The sequence below is a fragment of the Procambarus clarkii genome, chromosome 40 (genome assembly GCF_040958095.1).
Source record: "Procambarus clarkii isolate CNS0578487 chromosome 40, FALCON_Pclarkii_2.0, whole genome shotgun sequence".
Classification (NCBI taxonomy): Eukaryota; Metazoa; Arthropoda; class Malacostraca; order Decapoda; family Cambaridae; genus Procambarus; species Procambarus clarkii.
Genome location: NC_091189.1, coordinates 5,465,430 through 5,485,177, shown reverse-complemented (window position 1 = coordinate 5,485,177; position 19,748 = coordinate 5,465,430). Strand labels below are relative to the sequence as shown.

The following is a 19,748-nucleotide window of genomic DNA, read 5'->3' as shown; positions in this document are numbered from 1 at the left end:
GCCCAGGGGACCAACCCCCAAGTACCAGGAGATGCAGCAATGGCAGGGACCCCTACAATGGGTGGCTCCTTTGCTGAAATGATGAAGAGCCCAGGTGCAATGTCCACAGTCAAGGAAGTTGTAATGAAAGCAGTAACCTCACAGGAGGCAGCTAGATGCACGAGCCAGTTACTGGAAAGGAAAAGAGCTGAAGTAGTGATAGGTGTTAAGGAACAAGAGGGTTCCACAAGGGAAGAATGGAGGTCTAAGGACAAAGCTGCAGTGGCAAGGATACTAAAGGAGATAGGTATGGAAGGGGCTGAAACAGACATAGAAAAGTTTTTCCGGATTGGCCAGTACAACAAAGACAAGACCGGTTGATCAAGGTAGTGGTAAAAAACGAGTGCATCAAAGAGGACATCCTAGTAAAAAAGAGCAAACGGAAATATGTAACGAATTACAGGCAGGTATTCCTTCAGAGGGACATGACCAGGAAAGAGATAATACAGGCAGCATTTGCAAGGAAAAGGCGCAGGCTGAGGGAAGGGAGCCAGGGAACCTCAACCCCCAACCCAGCAATCCCAGGGGGGGTATGTGGAACCCCAACCCAGCAACTCTGGAACCCCAGAGGGAACTGCAACATCTCAACTCACCACCCTATAGGTGGGAAGTGCCACCCAATTCCACCCTCCCTTCCTACTCCGAGTACCCCCTTCCCCCCTACCCCAAGTACCCCCTTCCCTCCCACCCCCTGGTCTTCCTCCTGCCCCAAGCCGGCCCAGACACGAACTAAGTCCTCCATCCCCCACCCCACTTCTATAATAATAATAATAATAATAATTTTTATTTAGGCAAAGGTACATACATAAAGAGATTTTACAAAGTTTGTTGGCTTTATAGATAGAGCTAGTACATACAATGCCTAAAGCCACTATTACGCAAAGCGTTTCGGGCAGGAAAAAACACTACTGACTAAAGCTTAAAACTAATGGGTAAAAAGGAAAAAATGCGTTGAGTACAAATAAAAATAGGGGTAAAAGAGGGGGGAACATTGTTGAAAAAACAGCACAAATACAATTACAAATTATTACAGAAAATTACATTAAAACAGCGTTGATTTGAAAAACAAAAAAAAAACAAAAAACATACATAGGTTGACAATAGAGGGGTAAGGTAGGTTACAGGGAATTTATTAGGTATAGCTTCGTTTTTAACTTAAACTGGTTGAGAGAGGTACTGTCTTTAACATGGTTGGGAAGGTCATTCCACATTCTAAGCCATCCTCTCCCTGCCCCTCCTTCCCCCTTACCCCACCTCCCCCAGAACCCCTGGTAACTACCCCACAGGAGGATGAGCCTACCCAAGCAGCAATGCCCATGGAACAGCTTCCTGCACTAGTGGGGAGGGTGGGTGAAAATGGATATAGGAAAGTGAGCTTCAAGGTAATGTACTCAAACATCGATGGGATTACCAACAAAGCAAGTGAACTGGCAGAAAGGGCGCAGGGAGAAAACTCAGATGTAATAGGACTCACAGAAACAAAACTGTCTGGAGTTAAAACAAATGCTGTTTCCAATGGACTTTTATATAGTAAGGAAAGAGAGGGACGGGAGAGGAGGAGTGGCTCTGCTGATAAGGAAGGACTGGAGCTTTGAAGAGATGGAAATTCCGGCCTGCGACGGATTCAGAGATTACATAACAGGAACTATGACAATGGGTGGACCTAAGGTAATAGTGGCAGTCATTTACAACCCTCCATTAAATGACAGAAGACCCAGACAAGAGTTCGACAGAAACAACATGGCTACCATTAACATAGAGAGAGCAGCTTCAGTTGCCTGCAGGAATGGATCCAGACTTAATCATGGGCGATTTCAACCATGGAAAGATAGACTGGGAGAATGGGGACCCACATGGAGATCTAAACATTTGGAAGTGAGTACAAGGAACTTTCTGAGCCAACATGCCAAGGGACCCACAAAAATGAGAGGAAATGACGAGCCAGCTAGACTCGACCTGATATTCACCTTAAATGACTCAGAAATAAGGGAAGTCAAATATGAAGCCCCCATAGGAATGAGTGACCACAGTGCATTGATATTTGAGTATCTGGTAGAAGTAGAGATAACCTATCCAAGGATGGGATTGGAAGTAAAAAGACTAAATTATTGAAGAGGAAAATAAGACGAGATGAGGAACTTCCTAATGGGAATACCATGGGAAACAACTCAGAGAAAAGACTACAGGAAATGATGGATTGTCACTCAGAAGTGTCAGGAGGCTACAGACAGGTTTATCCCAGTCCAAAAAGTGAAAAATGAAAAGCAACAGAAGAATCCGCGGTTCAACCAGGAATGTGCGGCAGCAAAAGCAATTGAGTAAAAGAACATGGCGAAACTACAGGAACAACAGAACACCAGAGAGCAGGGAGAGATACCAGAGGGCCAGAAATGAGTACATCAGAGTGAGGAGAGAAGCAAAGAGACAGTATGAAAATGACATAGCGAGTAAAGCTAAAACCCAACCAAAACTCTCCACAGCCACATCAGGAGGAAAACAGCAGTAAAGGAACAAGTGATGAAACTGAGAAATGGGGAGAACAGATACACAGAGAACGACAAAGAGGTGTGTGAAGAACTCAACAAAGAGATTCCAGGAGGTCTTCACAATAGAACAAGGAGAGGTCCCTACACTAAATGAGGAGGCAAACCGAACAACCTTGGAGGAATTTTACCTCACCAGTGATGAGGTCAAAAGGAATCTGTTGGAGCTGAATGTGTCAAAGGTTGTTGGGCCTGACAGAATCTCACCGTGGATTCTAAAAGAAGGTGCAGAAGCACTAACCACTCTCTATGGTGTATAACAGGTCACTGGAAACGGGTGACCTTCCGGAAAGCTGGAAGACAGCTAATGTAGTCCCAATTTACAAAAAGGGTGACAGGAAAGAGGCACTGAACTACAGGCCAGTTTCCCTAACTTGTATACCATGCAAGGTGATGGAGAAGATTGCGAGGAAAAGGCTCGTAGAGCATCTGGAGGGAAACAGCTGTGTAACACACCACCAGCATGGGTTCAGAGATGGTAAATCGTCCCTCACAGGCCTAATAGAATTCTATGACCAAGCAACACAAATTAGGTAGGAAAGAGAAGGGTGGGCAGACTGCATTTTCTTGGACAGTCGGAAAGCCTTTGACACAGTACCTCACAAAAGGCTGTTACAAAAGTTGGAGCTGCAGGCAGGAGTAAAAGGTAAGGTGCTCCAGTGGATAAGGGAGTATCTAAGCAATAGGAAACAGCGAGTAACAGTGAAGGGGAAGGCATCAGAGTGGCGAGATGTCACCAGCAGGGTTCCACAGGGCTCTGTACTCGGACCCATCCTATTTCTAGTATATGTAAACGACCTTCCAGAGGGTGTAGACTCATTCCTCTCAATGTTTGCTGATGATGCAAAAATTATGAGAAAAATCAAAACAGATAAAGATAGACAGAGACTACAGGACGACCTGAACAAACTAGAGGAATGGTCTAGAAAATGGCTGTTAAAGTTCAACTCAGGAAAGTGTAAAATAATGAAATTAGGTGAAGGGAGCAGAAGGTTGAACACAAGGTACCATCTGGGAGGTGAAATCCTGCAAGAGTCAAATAGAGAGAAAGATCTGGGGGGTCGGAATCACACCGAACCTGTCCCCAGAAGCCCACATCAAAAGGATATCATCAGCGGCATATGCTAGACTGGCCAATATAAGAATTGCCTTTAGAAACTTGTGTAAGGAATCGTTCAGGACCCTGTATACCACTTATGTAAGACCAATCCTGGAGTATGCAACTCCAGCCTGGAGTCCATACCTAGTTAAATACAAGACGAAGTTAGAGAAGATTCAGAGGTATGCCACCAGACTAGTCCCGGAACTGAGAGGAAAGGCTAAGGGAGCTGAACCTCACAACCCTGGAAAACAGAAGAGTATGGGGAGACATGATAACCACCTACAAAATTCTCAGGGGAATTGACAGGGTGGACAAAGACAAACTCTTTACCACGGGTGGAACACGAACAAGGGAACACAGGTGGAAATTTGAGCCACAGAGACGTTAGCATTTTTTTTTTCAGTGTCAGGGTAGTTAACAAATGGAATGCATTAAGTAGTGTTGTGGTGGAGGCTGACTCCATACACAGTTTCAAATATAGATATGATAGAGCCCAATAGGCTCAGGAATCTGTACACCAGTTGATTGACAGTTGAGAGGCGGGACCAAAAAGTCAGAGCTCAACCCCCGCAAACACAACTCGGTGAGTACAGGGCTGATCTCATTGAAACTTAAAATACTGAACAATTTGGAGAACGTTGATCCAGACTTCTTCAAAAGGTCAGAATGTAACACAAACAATGAGCAACGGTTTCAAGCTCAATAAGCCACAATGTGGAACTGAAAACATACAGATGCTTTTTCACCCACATAGAAAAATATTTTTTTTTCAGTTTCATAAACCCATGAAACTGCATACCCGTCGAATACGTAAATGACAAAATTGTTGAACTTTAAAATCCAGTTTGAAAAAAATCATCAGAACAAATGAGGGGGGGGGGGGACTTCGACCAGCCACTGGCTTCCTGTCCTCGTCGAGGCCATAAGTGTTAGTGACCCGTAGAGAAATTCAGGTAAATCTGACACCAGCTACCCACATGCACTTTATATGACCAGTAACCCGATATTTCCTGTGTAAAGCGATGCAGCAGGCGGATGAACGCATGCGGGCAGTGATAGTAGCCTACGCAAGAAACTGTTCTAAAACAGTTCGGGTAAATAAATTAAAGGCAACATTAACAAAATAACTAATAAAATCGCGAAGCTCGAAAACTCACACAATTTAATCCGTTCAGGAATAACAAAACAAAATACATACGACTAATTCATCTGGGAGTGAACTCTAAAGACTAGGCCCTTTTATTTGCATGGAGTGTCTGCATAGATTTAGTCTGATTCTGGGGGATATCAAAGAGAGACTTATTTCTGGTGTGGTGCTCATGAGTTCTATATTACACCTATCAAGGAAAAGTTTTAGATGTTTCATGCTTTCAGACATGTATTCTCTGAAAGCTTAATTCATGGATTGCAATTAAGTATTATATATATATATATTATATATATATATATATATATATATATATATATATATATATATATATATATATATATATATATATATATATATATATATATATATGTCGTACCTAGTACCCAGAACGCACTTCTAAGCCTACTATGCAAGGCCCGATTTGCCTAATAAGCCAAGTTTTCATGAATTAATGTTTTTTCGACAACCTAACTTAACCTAACCTAACTTTTTCGGCTACCTTACCTAACCTAACTTATAAAGATAGGTTAGGTTAGGTTAGGTAGGGTTGGTTAGGTTCGGTCATATATCTACATTAATTTTACCTCCAATAAAATAAAATTGACCTCATACATAATGAAATGGGTAGCTTTATCAGTTCATAAGAAAAAAAATAGAGAAAATATATTAATTCAGGAAAACTTGGCTTATTAGGCAAATCGGGCCTTGCAAAGTAGGCTGAGAAGTGCGTTCTGGCTACTAGGTACGACATATATATATATATATATATATATATATATATATATATATATATATATATATATATATATATATATATGTGTGTGTGTGTGTAAGAGGAAGATATATATGAGAGGAAGTAAACCATATATATATATATATATATATATATATATATATATATATATATATATATATATATATATATATTAATTAATGTTGATGAAATTAATACCCTATTAATACCACCTCACCCCATCCACCTCACTAAAAATATATATATATATATATATATATATATATATATATATATATATATATATATATATATATATATATATATATATATATATATTATTAAATATGACCGAAAAAGTAAGATTAATAATTCTAACATGAATTTTCTCAATCTTTCGTACATTTCTTTTCACTGTTGGAGGTAAATCAAAAATCAATTCTCCAAAATTCATTTTTATTTCTAGTCTGACGCGACACGAGCGCGTTTCGTAAAACTTATTACATTTTCAAAGACTCTAGTTTACAAATACACAACTGAATAGAACTTACGCATCTCCGATTTTATATCTACATTTGAGTGAGGTGGATGGGGTGAGGTGGCATTAATAGGGTATTAATTTCATCAACACAAGACAGAACAAGGGGTGGCATTAATAGGGTATTAATTTCATCAACACAAGACAGAACACGAACAATGGGTATTGAATAGAAGTGTTTGTAGAAAGCCTATTGGTCCATATTTCTTGATGCTTCTATATTGGAGCGGAGTCTTGAGGTGGGTAGAATATAGTTGTGCATTAATTGGCTGTTGATTGCTGGTGTTGACTTCTTGATGTGTAGTGCCTCGCAAACGTCAAGCCGCCTGCTATCGCTGTATCTATCGATGATTTCTGTGTTGTTTACTAGGATTTCTCTGGCGATGGTTTGGTTGTGGGAAGAGATTATATGTTCCTTAATGGAGCCCTGTTGCTTATGCATCGTTAAACGCCTAGAAAGATCATAAGAAATCATAAGAAGGAAAGTGAAACGCCATGCAACCTCTGAAGAGACAACTAACACAACACCTATACCCCCTATTAGACTATTTTACAGGAACTTCTTTTCCACAGCTCATAAAACGGAGGAAAGGGTCCTGAAAGATATTGTTAATAGAAACGTTATCCCTACAGACAAAAATCAGAGGATACAACTGACGATTTACTATAAAACCAGAAAAACGGCCAGCCTACTCATGAGAAACTCTCCAGACACAAAACAGAACGCTTTAAAAGAGACTAACGTCGTCTATGCCTTCAAATGCCCTCTTGGGGACTGTAAGCTCCAAAAAACCCAGTATATAGGCAAGACAACAACATCTCTTTCTAGGCGTTTAACGATGCATAAGCAACAAGGCTCCATTAAGGAACATATAATCTCTTCCCACAACCAAACCATCGCCAGAGAAATCCTAGTAAACAACACAGAAATCATCGATAGATACAGCGATAGCAGGCGGCTTGACGTTTGCGAGGCACTACACATCAAGAAGTCAACACCAGCAATCAACAGCCAATTAATGCACAACTATATTCTACCCACCTCAAGACTCCGCTCCAATATAGAAGCATCAAGAAATATGGACCAATAGGCTTTCTACAAACACTTCTATTCAATACCCATTGTTTCGTGTTCTGTCTTGTGTTGATGAAATTAATACCCTATTAATGCCACCCCTTGTTCTGTCTTGTGTTGATGAAATTAATACCCTATTAATGCCACCTCACCCCATCCACCTCACTCAAATATAGATATAAAATCGGAGATGCGTAAGTTCTATTCAGTTGTGTATTTGTAAACTAGAGTCTTTGAAAATGTAATAAGTTTTACGAAACGCGCTCGTGTCGCGTCAGACTAGAAATAAAAATGAATTTTGGAGAATTGATTTTTGATTTACCTCCAACAGTGAAAAGAAATGTACGAAAGATTGAGAAAATTCGTGTTAGAATTATTAACCTTACTTTTTCGGTCATATTTAATAATATATGTCTACAGGAAAGACTGCTACCAAAATATACTAATATATATATATACATATATATATATATATATATATATATATGTCGTACCTAGTAGCCAGAACGCACTTCTCAGCCTACTATGCAAGGCCCGATTTGCCTAATAAGCCAAGTTTTCATGAATTATTATATTTTCTCTAATTTTTTTCTTATGAAATGATAAAGCTACCCATTTCATTATGTATGAGGTCAATTTTTTTTAACGGAGTTAAAATTAACGTTGATATATGACCGAACCTAACCAACCCTACCTAACCTAACCTAACCTATCTTTATAGGTTAGGTTCGGTTAGGTAGCAGAAAAAGTTAGGTTAGGTTAGGTTAGGTATGTTAGGTAGTCGAAAAAACATTAATTCATGAAAACTTGGCTTATTAGGCAAATCGGGCCTTGCATAGTAGGCTGAGAAGTGCGTTCTGGCTACTAGGTACGACATATATATATATATATATATATATATATATATATATATATATATGTCGTACCTAGTAGCCAGAACGTACTTCTCGGCCTACTATGCAGGGCCCGATTTGCCTAATAAGCAAAGTTTTCCAGAAATAATATATTTTCTCTAATTTTTTTCTTATGAAATGATAAAGCTACCCATTTCATTATGTATGAGGTCAATTTTTTTTATTGGAGTTAAAATTAACGTAGATATATGACTGAACCTAACCAACCCTACCTAACCTATCTTTATAGGTTAGGTTACAGGTACTCTGTAGCTTACAGGTACTCTGAGAGAGAACTCTATCAACATCAAAGGCCCGAGACTGTTCAACACGCTTCCACTACACATAAGGGGCATAACTGGCCGACCTCTCACAGTGTTCAAGAGAGAACTGGATAAGCACCTCCAAAGGATACCTGATCAACCAGGCTATGACTCATACGTCAGGCTGCGAGCAGCCGCGTCCAACAGCCTGGTTGATCAGTCCAGCAACCAGGAGGCCTGGTCGACGACCGGGCCGCGGGGACACTAAGCCCCGGAAGCACCTCAAGGTAAGGTAGGTTAGGTTAGGTAGCCGAAAAAGTTAGGTTAGGTTAGGTAGTCGAAAAACAGTTAATTCATGAAAACTTGGCTTATTAGGCAAATTGGGCCTTGCATAGTAGGCTGAGAAGTGCGTTCTGGCTACTAGGTACGACATATATATATGTCGTACAAATTATTTCCAATTGGTTTATTTGAACATACACTCATACATAATGAAATGGATAGCTTTTATCATTTCATAAAAAAAAAGAATTTGAAAAATAAATAAATTCAGGAAAACTTTGCTTATTAGGCAAATTCAAAAGTGTCACTTGCTTAGCTAAATGAATAATAATATAATAATAATAATTTTTATTTAGGTAAAGGTACATACATAAAGAGATTTTACAAAGTTTGTTGGCTTTCTAGATAGAGCTAGTACATACAATGCCTAAAGCCACTATTACGCAAAGCGTTTCGGGCAGAACAAATGAACTATAGAGTTCAGTTCCTGAACCCATTATGTGCCTCTGTAACCCTTTCCACCACCGCCCATGGGATGAGTATAGGGTGCATAATAAAGAAAGCATCAATCACCAACTCAATAGTGCCGATTTCTAATTGCGTTGTACGTCGGTATATATATACTATGGTCCTCCTCGTTACCACAAGTACTACCAAAATAGGAGAATAGGCTGACTTATGGAGCTGTAAAACTTAGTGCTCCAATATGGCGTCGGTAAAGTCCTATTTGGTGGCGGTAAACGCACTCTAGAAACCTTCCATAGATACTATAGCTTTTGTAGCTTTTGCTCATATTAGGTTATATCTATTCGATGAGTCGAGGCGCTGTCCCTATTAAGGTGAGTTTAAACAGCAGATCGTTTAGAAAAATCTTTAGCATTTCTTCAAATGCTATTAAGTGACAGCATTTCTAATTCAATTTCTATAGAAGTATAATACCGGTATACATATCGATATTCCCCAATTGAAACGAAGTAAACCGGAAGTGAACGAAATATAAAAACATAATGCCCGTCTGATTCGGAACGCAGGCGCTCACATCGTGCCACACACTCCTATATTTTTTAACGGTTATATCTATCATGTACGGAATTCACTAATTACACTAAACATTACCACAAAACTTTACAGTACAGTTGTGCAAAATAAAAAACAAAATAAGTGACACTAACCATAGAGAGGAAATAACGAAGAGGAATTTGGTAATGGGGAACCGATGCGGTGGTCGGCGGTAGCTGGGGCGGACGGCGCCAGAGTGTTGTCTGGGAGACGGGTGTAGACGGACGGGTGCTGTGTGTCCCTGTGTGCTGCTAAGACAAGATGATGAGGGTTCTGTCTCACAGCCTCCTCTGTCGTGTGGGCAATCATTTCACCAGGAGAGCTGTGATTGCTGGTAAGTCACTCCATCTTGGCAGCCAGCAGCATCCCGTGGTCTGTCGCGTATATTCATAATGCATCTCTAGACGCGATTCGCATTGCACAAGTAATTCTATTACAACTAACGTTGAGAGGTTGATTGTGAATAGAGTAGTGATTTATATGTTGAACTATAGAACAAGTTCGTTAATGCTATTAGCTAAACGAATTTTCGGGGTTCATTTTGGAGCTAATTATGTACCAATGTGACCTTTACCCATTAACGCTCACAGAATGGGTATTAGGTGCATAACAACAAATTAAACAGAAAAAATGATGTTGATATCTATGTAGTGCGAGGCATGATGCTTGAAAGGTCGATAAGATTAAATTAGGCGAGATGGTGGGGTCGAGGACCCCCCCCCCCCTGGTCTCTGGTGCCAAGTACAATGCCAGCCTGGCACTGTACTTGGATACGCAAGTACAATGTGTATTGTACTTAGCATTGGATACGCACTGTACTCACGACAAACACTGTAGCCGTCACTGTCAAGAGTATCTGTAGTGGCGGTGGTCTGTGGCTCCATACTGTATGCTCGTTTAAATTCACTCCAAATTTCAACATTTTATTTATAGGTTTGGAAGAAGCTCAAAGTCGAGTATATTGTGTATGTGACGTATTGATGTTTTTGGTTCATTTATTACAGTGATGGAAAGGTTGCAGAATACAATAATGGGCTCAGGAATTGAGAGGCTTTAATGTTCGGTTAAGTGAGTCAAGTTATAGCGCGGATGAACTAGTTACGAAAGTTTAACATGTATTCTATAATCCTTACAATTTTACTTTAGGTTAATATTTATTAACTAAAGCCTCATTGCCCGTCCCGTGCGAGCAGGTAACACAGCATCAGTCACAGGGGCTCAGGAGCTAGACCACAAGTTCTCAAAACCAAGTTTTTTTTTTCTCTCGACCTGTACTCAAGTGCGTATATATAAGTGACTAGTATCCGCTTGGGTGTGACAAGGTTGAACATTAGTTCCCAACAGCCTCGTCTTTCCATTTCTAGATTAGTCTGTGCAGTAACGTTAAGTCTTCTTGTAGAAGAGAGGAAAAGGGGGGGGGAGGGAAGGGAATTATGAGGGGCAAAGCGCCAAGCCATTACAATATCTAGCACTTGGAAGGGCTCAGGGTAAGGATTTGGGATGGGACTGTGAAAAAGAATGGTGCCCAACCACTTGGACGGTCGGGGATTGAACGCCGACCTGCATGAAGCGAGACCGTCGCTCTACCGTCCGCACCAAGTAGAGAAGAGGGGTGGGGAGGGGGGAAAGAGTGACTGTCCCAGACACAGCCAGATACCCCGTCCTAAAATAAATGAATACATGTGTACATGTATACATAAAATTCAGAGGTTGGAAATGTGGAACAGATTCACTGAGAATGAAAGGAAATATGTAAAATGGGTGAACAGAGGCTACAGTCTTAGTCCCCGAGGCGAAGTGGTAACACACTCGCCTTTCCACTAGTTTTCCATATGTCAGTTGCTTAATTTAGAAACTATACTTGTTAGTCTCGAGCCTATTGTTGATGTGACGATGTGCATTGAATTTTGCAACTAGCTCGTCAAGATTGTAACTTGCTTAGCTAAATGAATTGTGGGGTTCAGTCCCTAAGCTCATTTTGTGCCTCTGTAACCCTTTTCCCTACCACCCACAAGATGGGTATCGGGTACATAATAAATGAAATAAACTAACTGACGTTTCATGAGCGCTTTGGCATGGCTCTCGTCATCTAGTACCACATAGATAACACCCTGGGAGTTACAGCTGTTGCGGGCAGCTTGGGGATTTGTGTGTGTACTTACCTAGTTGTGCTTGCGGGGGTTGAGCTCTGGCTCTTTGGTCCCGTCTCTCAACTGTCAATCAACTGTGTGTGTGTGTATTTACTTACTATTTGTGTGTGCAGAATCGAGATATTAGCTCTTGGACCATGCCTTAATTTCTAACCAATCTATTTTTCCTCTATTATATCTACTACATATATTTCTAACACGTGCATATATCCGCAGGAAGCAGCCCATAGCAGCTGTCTAACTCACAGGTTACCTATTAACTTGTAGGTAAACTGAAAGGGGGTACATCAGGGTGAAAGAAACTGCCCATTTGTTTCTGTCATGGCCAGGAATCGAACCCGTGTGAGAGAGAGAAAAATATATGTAGTAGATATTATAGAGAAAATTTGGACAGGAGTCAGTACATTAGACAACCGACGATTAGAAAAGCGGAATCAAAGAGCTAATAAAATAGCCTGATCCTGAAGGCACAAATAGTAAATACACACTAAATATTTGTCCCACACAATGTACAAAACAAACGTGTTGTTGGAATCTGAGATGAACAACAATTCATATAGTTAAATTTACAATATTAGCCTAGGCCAGTTTGCAAATGAAACGTTACCATTATTCCTTCACGGCTCGTGACCGTGCTATTAACTTGGGTAATTATTTTACGTGCAAGTGGCATGTTTACAGAAGTTGTAATGTTCACTGCTGAGGTACAAGCTGAGGCTGCAGATGTGTTTTGAGCGACGCCGCATTAAATGTGCTCACCTAGTTGAGTATTTAATGCGACGTCTCTCAAAGTGTGAAACGTCACCATAACTAGACGTGAAAATACTCCATTTGAAGCTGAAGAGGTTAGCTTAAGGTTAAAGGAAGTTGCAAGCGGATTTGATGGTGATACAGTCCTAGTAGTAAATGCTACTTGGTTGGTTGAGAAGGGGGATGTTCCATGTGCTACACACACAAACACACACACACACACACACACACACACACACACACACACACACACACACACACACACACACACACACACACTCACACTCACACTCACACTCACACTCACACTCACTCTCTCTCTCTCTCTCTCTCTCTCTCTCTCTCTCTCTCTCTCTCTCTCTCTCTCTCTCTCTCTCTCTCTCTCTCTCTCTCTCTCTCTCTCTCTCTCACACACACACACACACACTCACACTCACTCACTCAAGGCTGAAAAGTGTAATTAGTAACCGTGCACCCTTATACTCCCTGCAGTGACGTTAAATTTAGTCCTGTAACACATCAGGATATATCACTACAGTTAACAAATATCTGTTATGCATAGTCGCGCCCCCTAATGCCTTAAATTCTGATTGGTTGAGGTCTGAGGCGTGACTTGAGTGCACCAATCACGTACTTGCCTTAATCTCCTATCGAGACAGGACGTGCCATATATCACTTGTTGGTTCATTTATTATGCACCCCATACCCACCATGTTGGCGATAGTGAAACTATTAGATGTACATACTGAATTTAGGTACTAAACTCCAATATTCATCCACCTAAACAAATTCGTGAACTAAATATTAAATTTGAGCAGCTGGTAGTGACGTAGGCTTTCATATAACTGTTTATGAACACAAGGTTGTATTGAACTGCTCATTTCTTTCACATAGTTGGGAGTTTCAGCCACAGTTAATGGCCCACAGTTAATGGCACAAACCAGGTCAACACATTTTGAGCAGGTTTATCCTGTCTTTCGCAATTACTCGACTACTAGGACAAAATCATGTAAGCATTAAAAGGAAAGAAAATGCTGTATATACTGGTATTACTAAGGCAACTGATAAATGTGACAATAAAATGAGGTCCAAATTAATAACAAGCAAAGTGGATTTGCCATTTCATGGCAAATAAGACATAAATAAAAATCTCGGTTTGATATCTCTTTTTATGTAGACGATAATAAATCAGCATATATCAAACATAATATATTCAAATATATAATATCTTCAACAGTGATAAATTCTAGCTTCTTAGATGTGGAAAAAAGTGAAAACTAGATACAGGATACAAGACACAAATCTCATAGAGTAGACACCATCTAGGAATAATACTGTCAGACGACTTAATGTTTAGTGAACATAAGAGTAAACGTAGGTCCAGCCAGAAAAATTGAAGTGTATTATGAGAACCTTCAAATCTAGGAATGCCACCATAATACTCATTTTTTTTTTCAAATCACTTGTGGTGTCCCATCTTGAATACTACTTTATACTCGCCACCCCTATTTTTAATGTAGGAGAGATTTCTGAAATAGAAGGAATACATAGATGCATGCAATACAAAATTGCATTGCATGCATGGACACAATAAAACATAAATTAATGGGAGTCGACTCAGAGCCCTCAAAATGTACTTTCTGGACAGGAAATGAGTGGTATTGTGTATGAGGAAGATACCTGAAAGCTAGGTCCCAAATATGCACAATAAAATAAATTACTAAACAAACTATATTGTAGGAAATGCGGGATAGACTCGCCAAAAAGTAGAGGTACCATAGGCACAATCAGAAAACACTATAGAGGTCCATGGTTTTTTATCCTCCAGCCATCAAGTAGAGGAAATATTGCAGGAAGAAAAGTGATGTTTTCAAGGGGCCATTTTGGAAAAATTTCTTCAGGAAGTAGAGTAAATGTTATTGGAACAGTAGTGAAAGAAATTGTGAGAAGTAAGGAAGGAATATACCTGTAAATGAATAAATTGGTGTGGGGACTATGAATAACTAATCTTATTGCAATTCTAGATGTTTGAGAGAGAATTTAAAGTTTTAAGAGTGAAGGTGTTAAGCAGTGTTTAATGCACCATCTGCTGACTGATTTTGTTGTTGTTGTGGGGATATTATAAAGAATGAGATCAGAATTATTACATAGGGGATACAGTATAATTGTAATAAGTGATATGAATGGTAAAGTGGGAATATTCCCTGAGAATGTTATACTGGGTGTTATTGGTGTCTCAGGAATAAATTACAATAGCTGTAAATTGAAGTATTCATAAAATTAGAGAATTGTGTATTATACATAATTTAAACATAAGGATATACATAAATATATTGCACGGTAAATTATGAAATTATGCAACTTAGTTGAATAAATTTCATGCTTGAGAAAAGTATGCTTTAGTATATAATAGAAGAGCAGTGAGTGGAATATCTGGAGGTTTGTATGATGACATGTTGGTGCTACTTGATAGAGATAAGAGTGTGGTGAAAGGACGTCCATATCTCATTGAGATACAATAGTAATGAATACAAATTGAGAGAACTGGAAGGAAAGTACAAAAGAGCTGATGGTTATCTTTGAGAAAAAATACAGACCCAACGAACCTTAAGTGTCATGGGAGAAAAAACTGTACACAGGATATATTTGATTTAGAATGTCAAGGAATTATGTAGAGTTTCCATAAACTAATAGAATAATGAGAGAAGCTGCTTGTTGGGATGTGGCAAGAGTAGCTGATAAGAAAGTGAATTTTATGGATTAGAGGCATCAAGTAAACGAGGGGGGGGGGGGGAAAGAGGAGAGAATATAGGAGTATGATGAGAGTATGTGAATAGATTAATTAGAAAAAATAAAGCAAAAAAGTTGAGAGGAAGAAAAATATAAAAAAATGATTCAGAAAATGGGAAGTTATTTTGGAAAAAGTACGACAAAGCAGCGGAGGGACCAGTGAACGGGTAACCTAGATCGTCAAAACTAGACATGAGTGAATGCTAAATAGGGAAGACTTACTTCTAATTAAGTGGAGAGAATGCTTTGAAAGGCTAATGAGTGGAGGTGATGAAAGAGGTGCTAATGTGAATGTGATGAGATTCCTTGGTGTGAGAAGACTGCACGAGTTGTGTATAGGCGGTGAAAACACCGAAATATGGGAAAACTGTAGGCAATGATGTGAAGTATAGGCCTAAAAATATATTAAATATTGTGGCAAAAAAAAATGGAGTGCGTGTGGAGAATTTGGCAGCAAGCGTGGGACTATAGTTGCTGCCAAAGGAATGTAAGGTAGTCATTGTACTACCACTAAACCAAGGAACAATAATGTAGGGATTGTAATAACTTGAGTACAATGGGTAAATTGTATGGCAATTACAATTGCCATACAATTTACAATCAGACAATTACAGGAGTTTGCTGAGAAATCTATTAGATGGACAAAGTTGGTTGTGGGAGATAGAGCAGAGAAACGTTTGACTTTGAATATAAGTATATGCTTGTCCTACACCTTTTGTATATTATTATTATTATTATTATATACTTTATTATACCACGTTACCCAGTAACAAAACAGATTGGTTAAACAATATGAACATAAAAGAAAAGTTTGTCCCTAGAGGTTTAGTTTAGGTCATTAATTATGCACCCCATACCCATCCTGTGGGCGATAGTTTAAAATGTTAAGAGGCACATAATGGGCTCAGGGACAACCCCAAAATTCATTTAGAGGCGCTGTAGATTTCTTCAAACTGCTCCGACGCCGGGCGAAAAATGTAGGCCACATTTACACTACATGTGGGCCATAGCGCGCATACGAGCCAAAAGTGACGTTCTTTTTAAGAGGACAGGTTGGTAACATCTACATTAGCCGGGGTAAGCAGTATGCTGTGGCAAGGTTTATCTTTATTCTGGGGGCTCCCAACACTTCATGGAGTATTTTCGCTATAAACAACTTTCATAAGCAGATGACGAGTCACAATAACGTGGCTGAAGAAATGTTGACCAGACCACACACTAAAAGATGAAGAGACGACGACGTTTCGGTTCGTCCTGGACCATTATCAAGTAGATTGTGTCGTCGTCGTCGTCGTCTCTTTATCTTCAAGTGTGTATTTTAGTCAACAATTTTCATAACTTTTATCTGTTATCACTGCAAGCTATCTTCATCGCTATACCCGCCAAACACACACCGAAACTAAGACGTTGCTACAACGTTCGAACAAGTTTTAACACCTCCTAACCAGTTATAACAACCAATATAACAAGTTGTAACAACGTTCTAATACGTCATAAACATGTTAAGCCAAGATGTAACAAATTTATTAAAAGTTGTAGCAAGCGGAAAATAGACAGTTTGTTTCCAGGGTAATCATCTTCACTACTCACGACCTTAATCACTGTAACCATACTAATTACCATTTAGAATATATATAGCATGGCTCTTAGTGAGATTGGAGTCTGGTATTTAGCGAGTTTGGAATTTGTTAAATCTTTTAAACACACACATCTGACCCAGACCCTGTATGACAGTCCTCTAAAACCTACCAGCCACCCTGCACAAGTATGGTGAAGCTAGCCTCAGGCATCTGATCTCCAGCATCTGACGAGTGGCAATGGCATTCTTCCTTATTGTGGGGGCTGGTGACTCGGTAGGTAGAGATGCAGGCTCTTCTTACTGGCTTGTGTGGTCTATGGGTTAAGACTCCGATGGTCCAAGTGACTGAAATTATACAAGCCACGATATGGTGGTTATCAATTTATATGACTGGGATGTGGATCACCTTCATGCCAAAGTGGCACACTAGGGAAGGCCTAAAGTTGGTGGGTGCATGGAATGAACATTTAGCCTTTGTTGATGAGGTCGGACTGTTTTACCGACGCCCAGGATCCCTTAGAAGCAAGTCCTCTGGTACTCTTTTTTTTCAACTTTAGATAACAGTTGCTCGAATATATGGGTTGGTCTGGCTTAAGAAACTTCAAATCAGTCGAAGGCTCTAATTGATGCAGTGAGTGCCCCGAGGTTAAACACTCACTAAGTGATGTCAACTGACAAGTTGACATCACTAATCACCATCTAATCACGGGCTGTCTAGCTGAGGTATGAAATCAGGTCCTTTACCATTGGTTACAATACGTCATGAGACCTTTAGAGCGTAGTTGACGGGTATGACGTAAGAGTTCTACGAGGCGTCATCAACTTTGACAAAAATAAAAATATTAAATTTACAGTCACTATCCGATATCAACCTCATTATATAAGTTTTATATGTCCTAACACTAGTAAAATGTTCCCCCGACAGTCCTTGCTGATTGTGGGCGAGTTTGACTCAAAACTCGAGCAATGCTATGATGGACTGCAGTTTTATTACAGAAGTGCATAGGCAACGACGGGCTCACCATAGCCCGTGCTACTTGGAACTTTCTGTTCCAGGTAGCAAATCTTAAGCAACAGCAAGAAAACGATGGCATAGGTGCTTAGGTAACAGTTGTTCACGTGATGAAGTAACATTTGAATAGGAGCATATGAAACTGTCACATTGGAGTATGGGTATCGGTTACATAGGTACATTGGTAACGGTTGAAGAGGTGTACCCACACTAGCGTGCCGCCCCGGTGCTTTATGGATGGTGATCTCTGGTGCGTCGTGCAGGACTTACGACCTTCTCGCACCGTTCTCTCTTATCTGCCCCACCACCACCGCAGTCACCATATTATTCAATTGTAAAGACGCGCACGCAACTGTTGCACTTGTCAAGCCACGTTGAAATCTTGCTTTTGCCGAGATATGATGAAATGTTGCACCTTATTAGGTTGCACAATTACAATTGAGTGTTGTATTATGCTGATGTAGACTGTAGTCGTGCGTCTGTTAAGGTACATTGAAATTCTACACTTGAGGTACACTGAACGAATCCTTCACTATCATTGAATAACTTACGCATTGTGAGGTTCACTGAACAACTCTTACACATTGTGAGGTTCACTGAACAACTCTTACACATTGTGAGGTTCACTGAACAACCCTTACACATTGTGAGGTTCACTGAACAACTCTTACACATTGTGAGGTTCACTGAACAACTCTTACACATTGTGAGGTTCACTGAACAACTCTTACACATTGTGAGGTTCACTGAACAACTCTTACACATTGTGAGGTTCACTGAACAACTCTTACACATTGTGAGGTTCACTGAACAACTCTTACACATTGTGAGGTTCACTGAACAACTCTTACACATTGTGAGGTTCACTGAACAATTCTTGCGCGTTATGAGATATTGTACCGGTTGGAAGTTGTAATGATACATAACTTCACTTCTTACCTTAGTTATATATTATCGTTATCACCTCTTCCCTATTAGATAATTACTATTTTGAATTCATCTTTCTCGCACAACATTCTCGTATCTATTAGTCACCCTTGGTTCTCCATAGACGTATAATTTCTTAGAACATGAATTTAAAAACATGGAATGAGGGACATTTGAATATTTAAATTATCAAATATATTATATTATATATTAAATTATATAAATATATAAAATGGTTTTGGTGGTTAATACTATATTTAGGTATTGACATCAGAAAAAATTCCCTGTAAAATGGAGTAGAGAGTAATGCTTGATTACTGTTCTGTTTTATTTAACAATTAAAATAGGCATCCTAGGTATAAAGCTACATGCAATATAGAGATTGATATAACTAGTCATTCATGTTTCTAATAAATATATATTAATGTTGTTAGGACAGACATATTTGAAAGTAGTGAAACTCGTTTTGCCTGTTTAGCAAGTCTGGTCTTGCTTACAGGGCCAAGTAGGCAGTTCTGAACATACACTGTATAAATGTAATTAGACCTCTAATATGAGTAAGATTTTGGTATCCACAGCAACCGTTAATTAATTCTTTTATAATCTAAGTACTGTATAACAACTGTTATATTATCACTAGACACTGAAGGGGTCTAGATTATCTGACCCGCATGTTGTGATCACAAGATTATTAAATTGTCATAACCTTAGCTATGAAGACCCGAATATCACACAGGCTCTATTGTGTAGCCTCGACCCTGAATGCCATCATGTCCAGCCACTTGGACTGGTTGGTACAGTTACGACCTCTCCTGCGGGTCGGGTCTGTGTTCGATCCCTGATGATCCAATTTGCTAAGCTTT

At 39.6% G+C, this 19,748-nt stretch overlaps 1 protein-coding gene across 1 annotated transcript in view; it reads left to right on the top strand.

The window, feature by feature from the left end:
* The first annotated feature begins 9,854 nt into the window (after positions 1-9,854).
* The window catches only part of Gabat (4-aminobutyrate aminotransferase), a 36,520-nt gene continuing 26,626 nt past the window's right edge, over positions 9,855-19,748 (top strand). Inside the window, exon 1 of the mRNA XM_045741714.2 lies at positions 9,855-10,011. Within this exon, the coding sequence (XP_045597670.1) occupies positions 9,939-10,011 (73 nt within the window). The 5' untranslated portion in view covers positions 9,855-9,938. The remainder of the gene's footprint in view (positions 10,012-19,748) is intronic.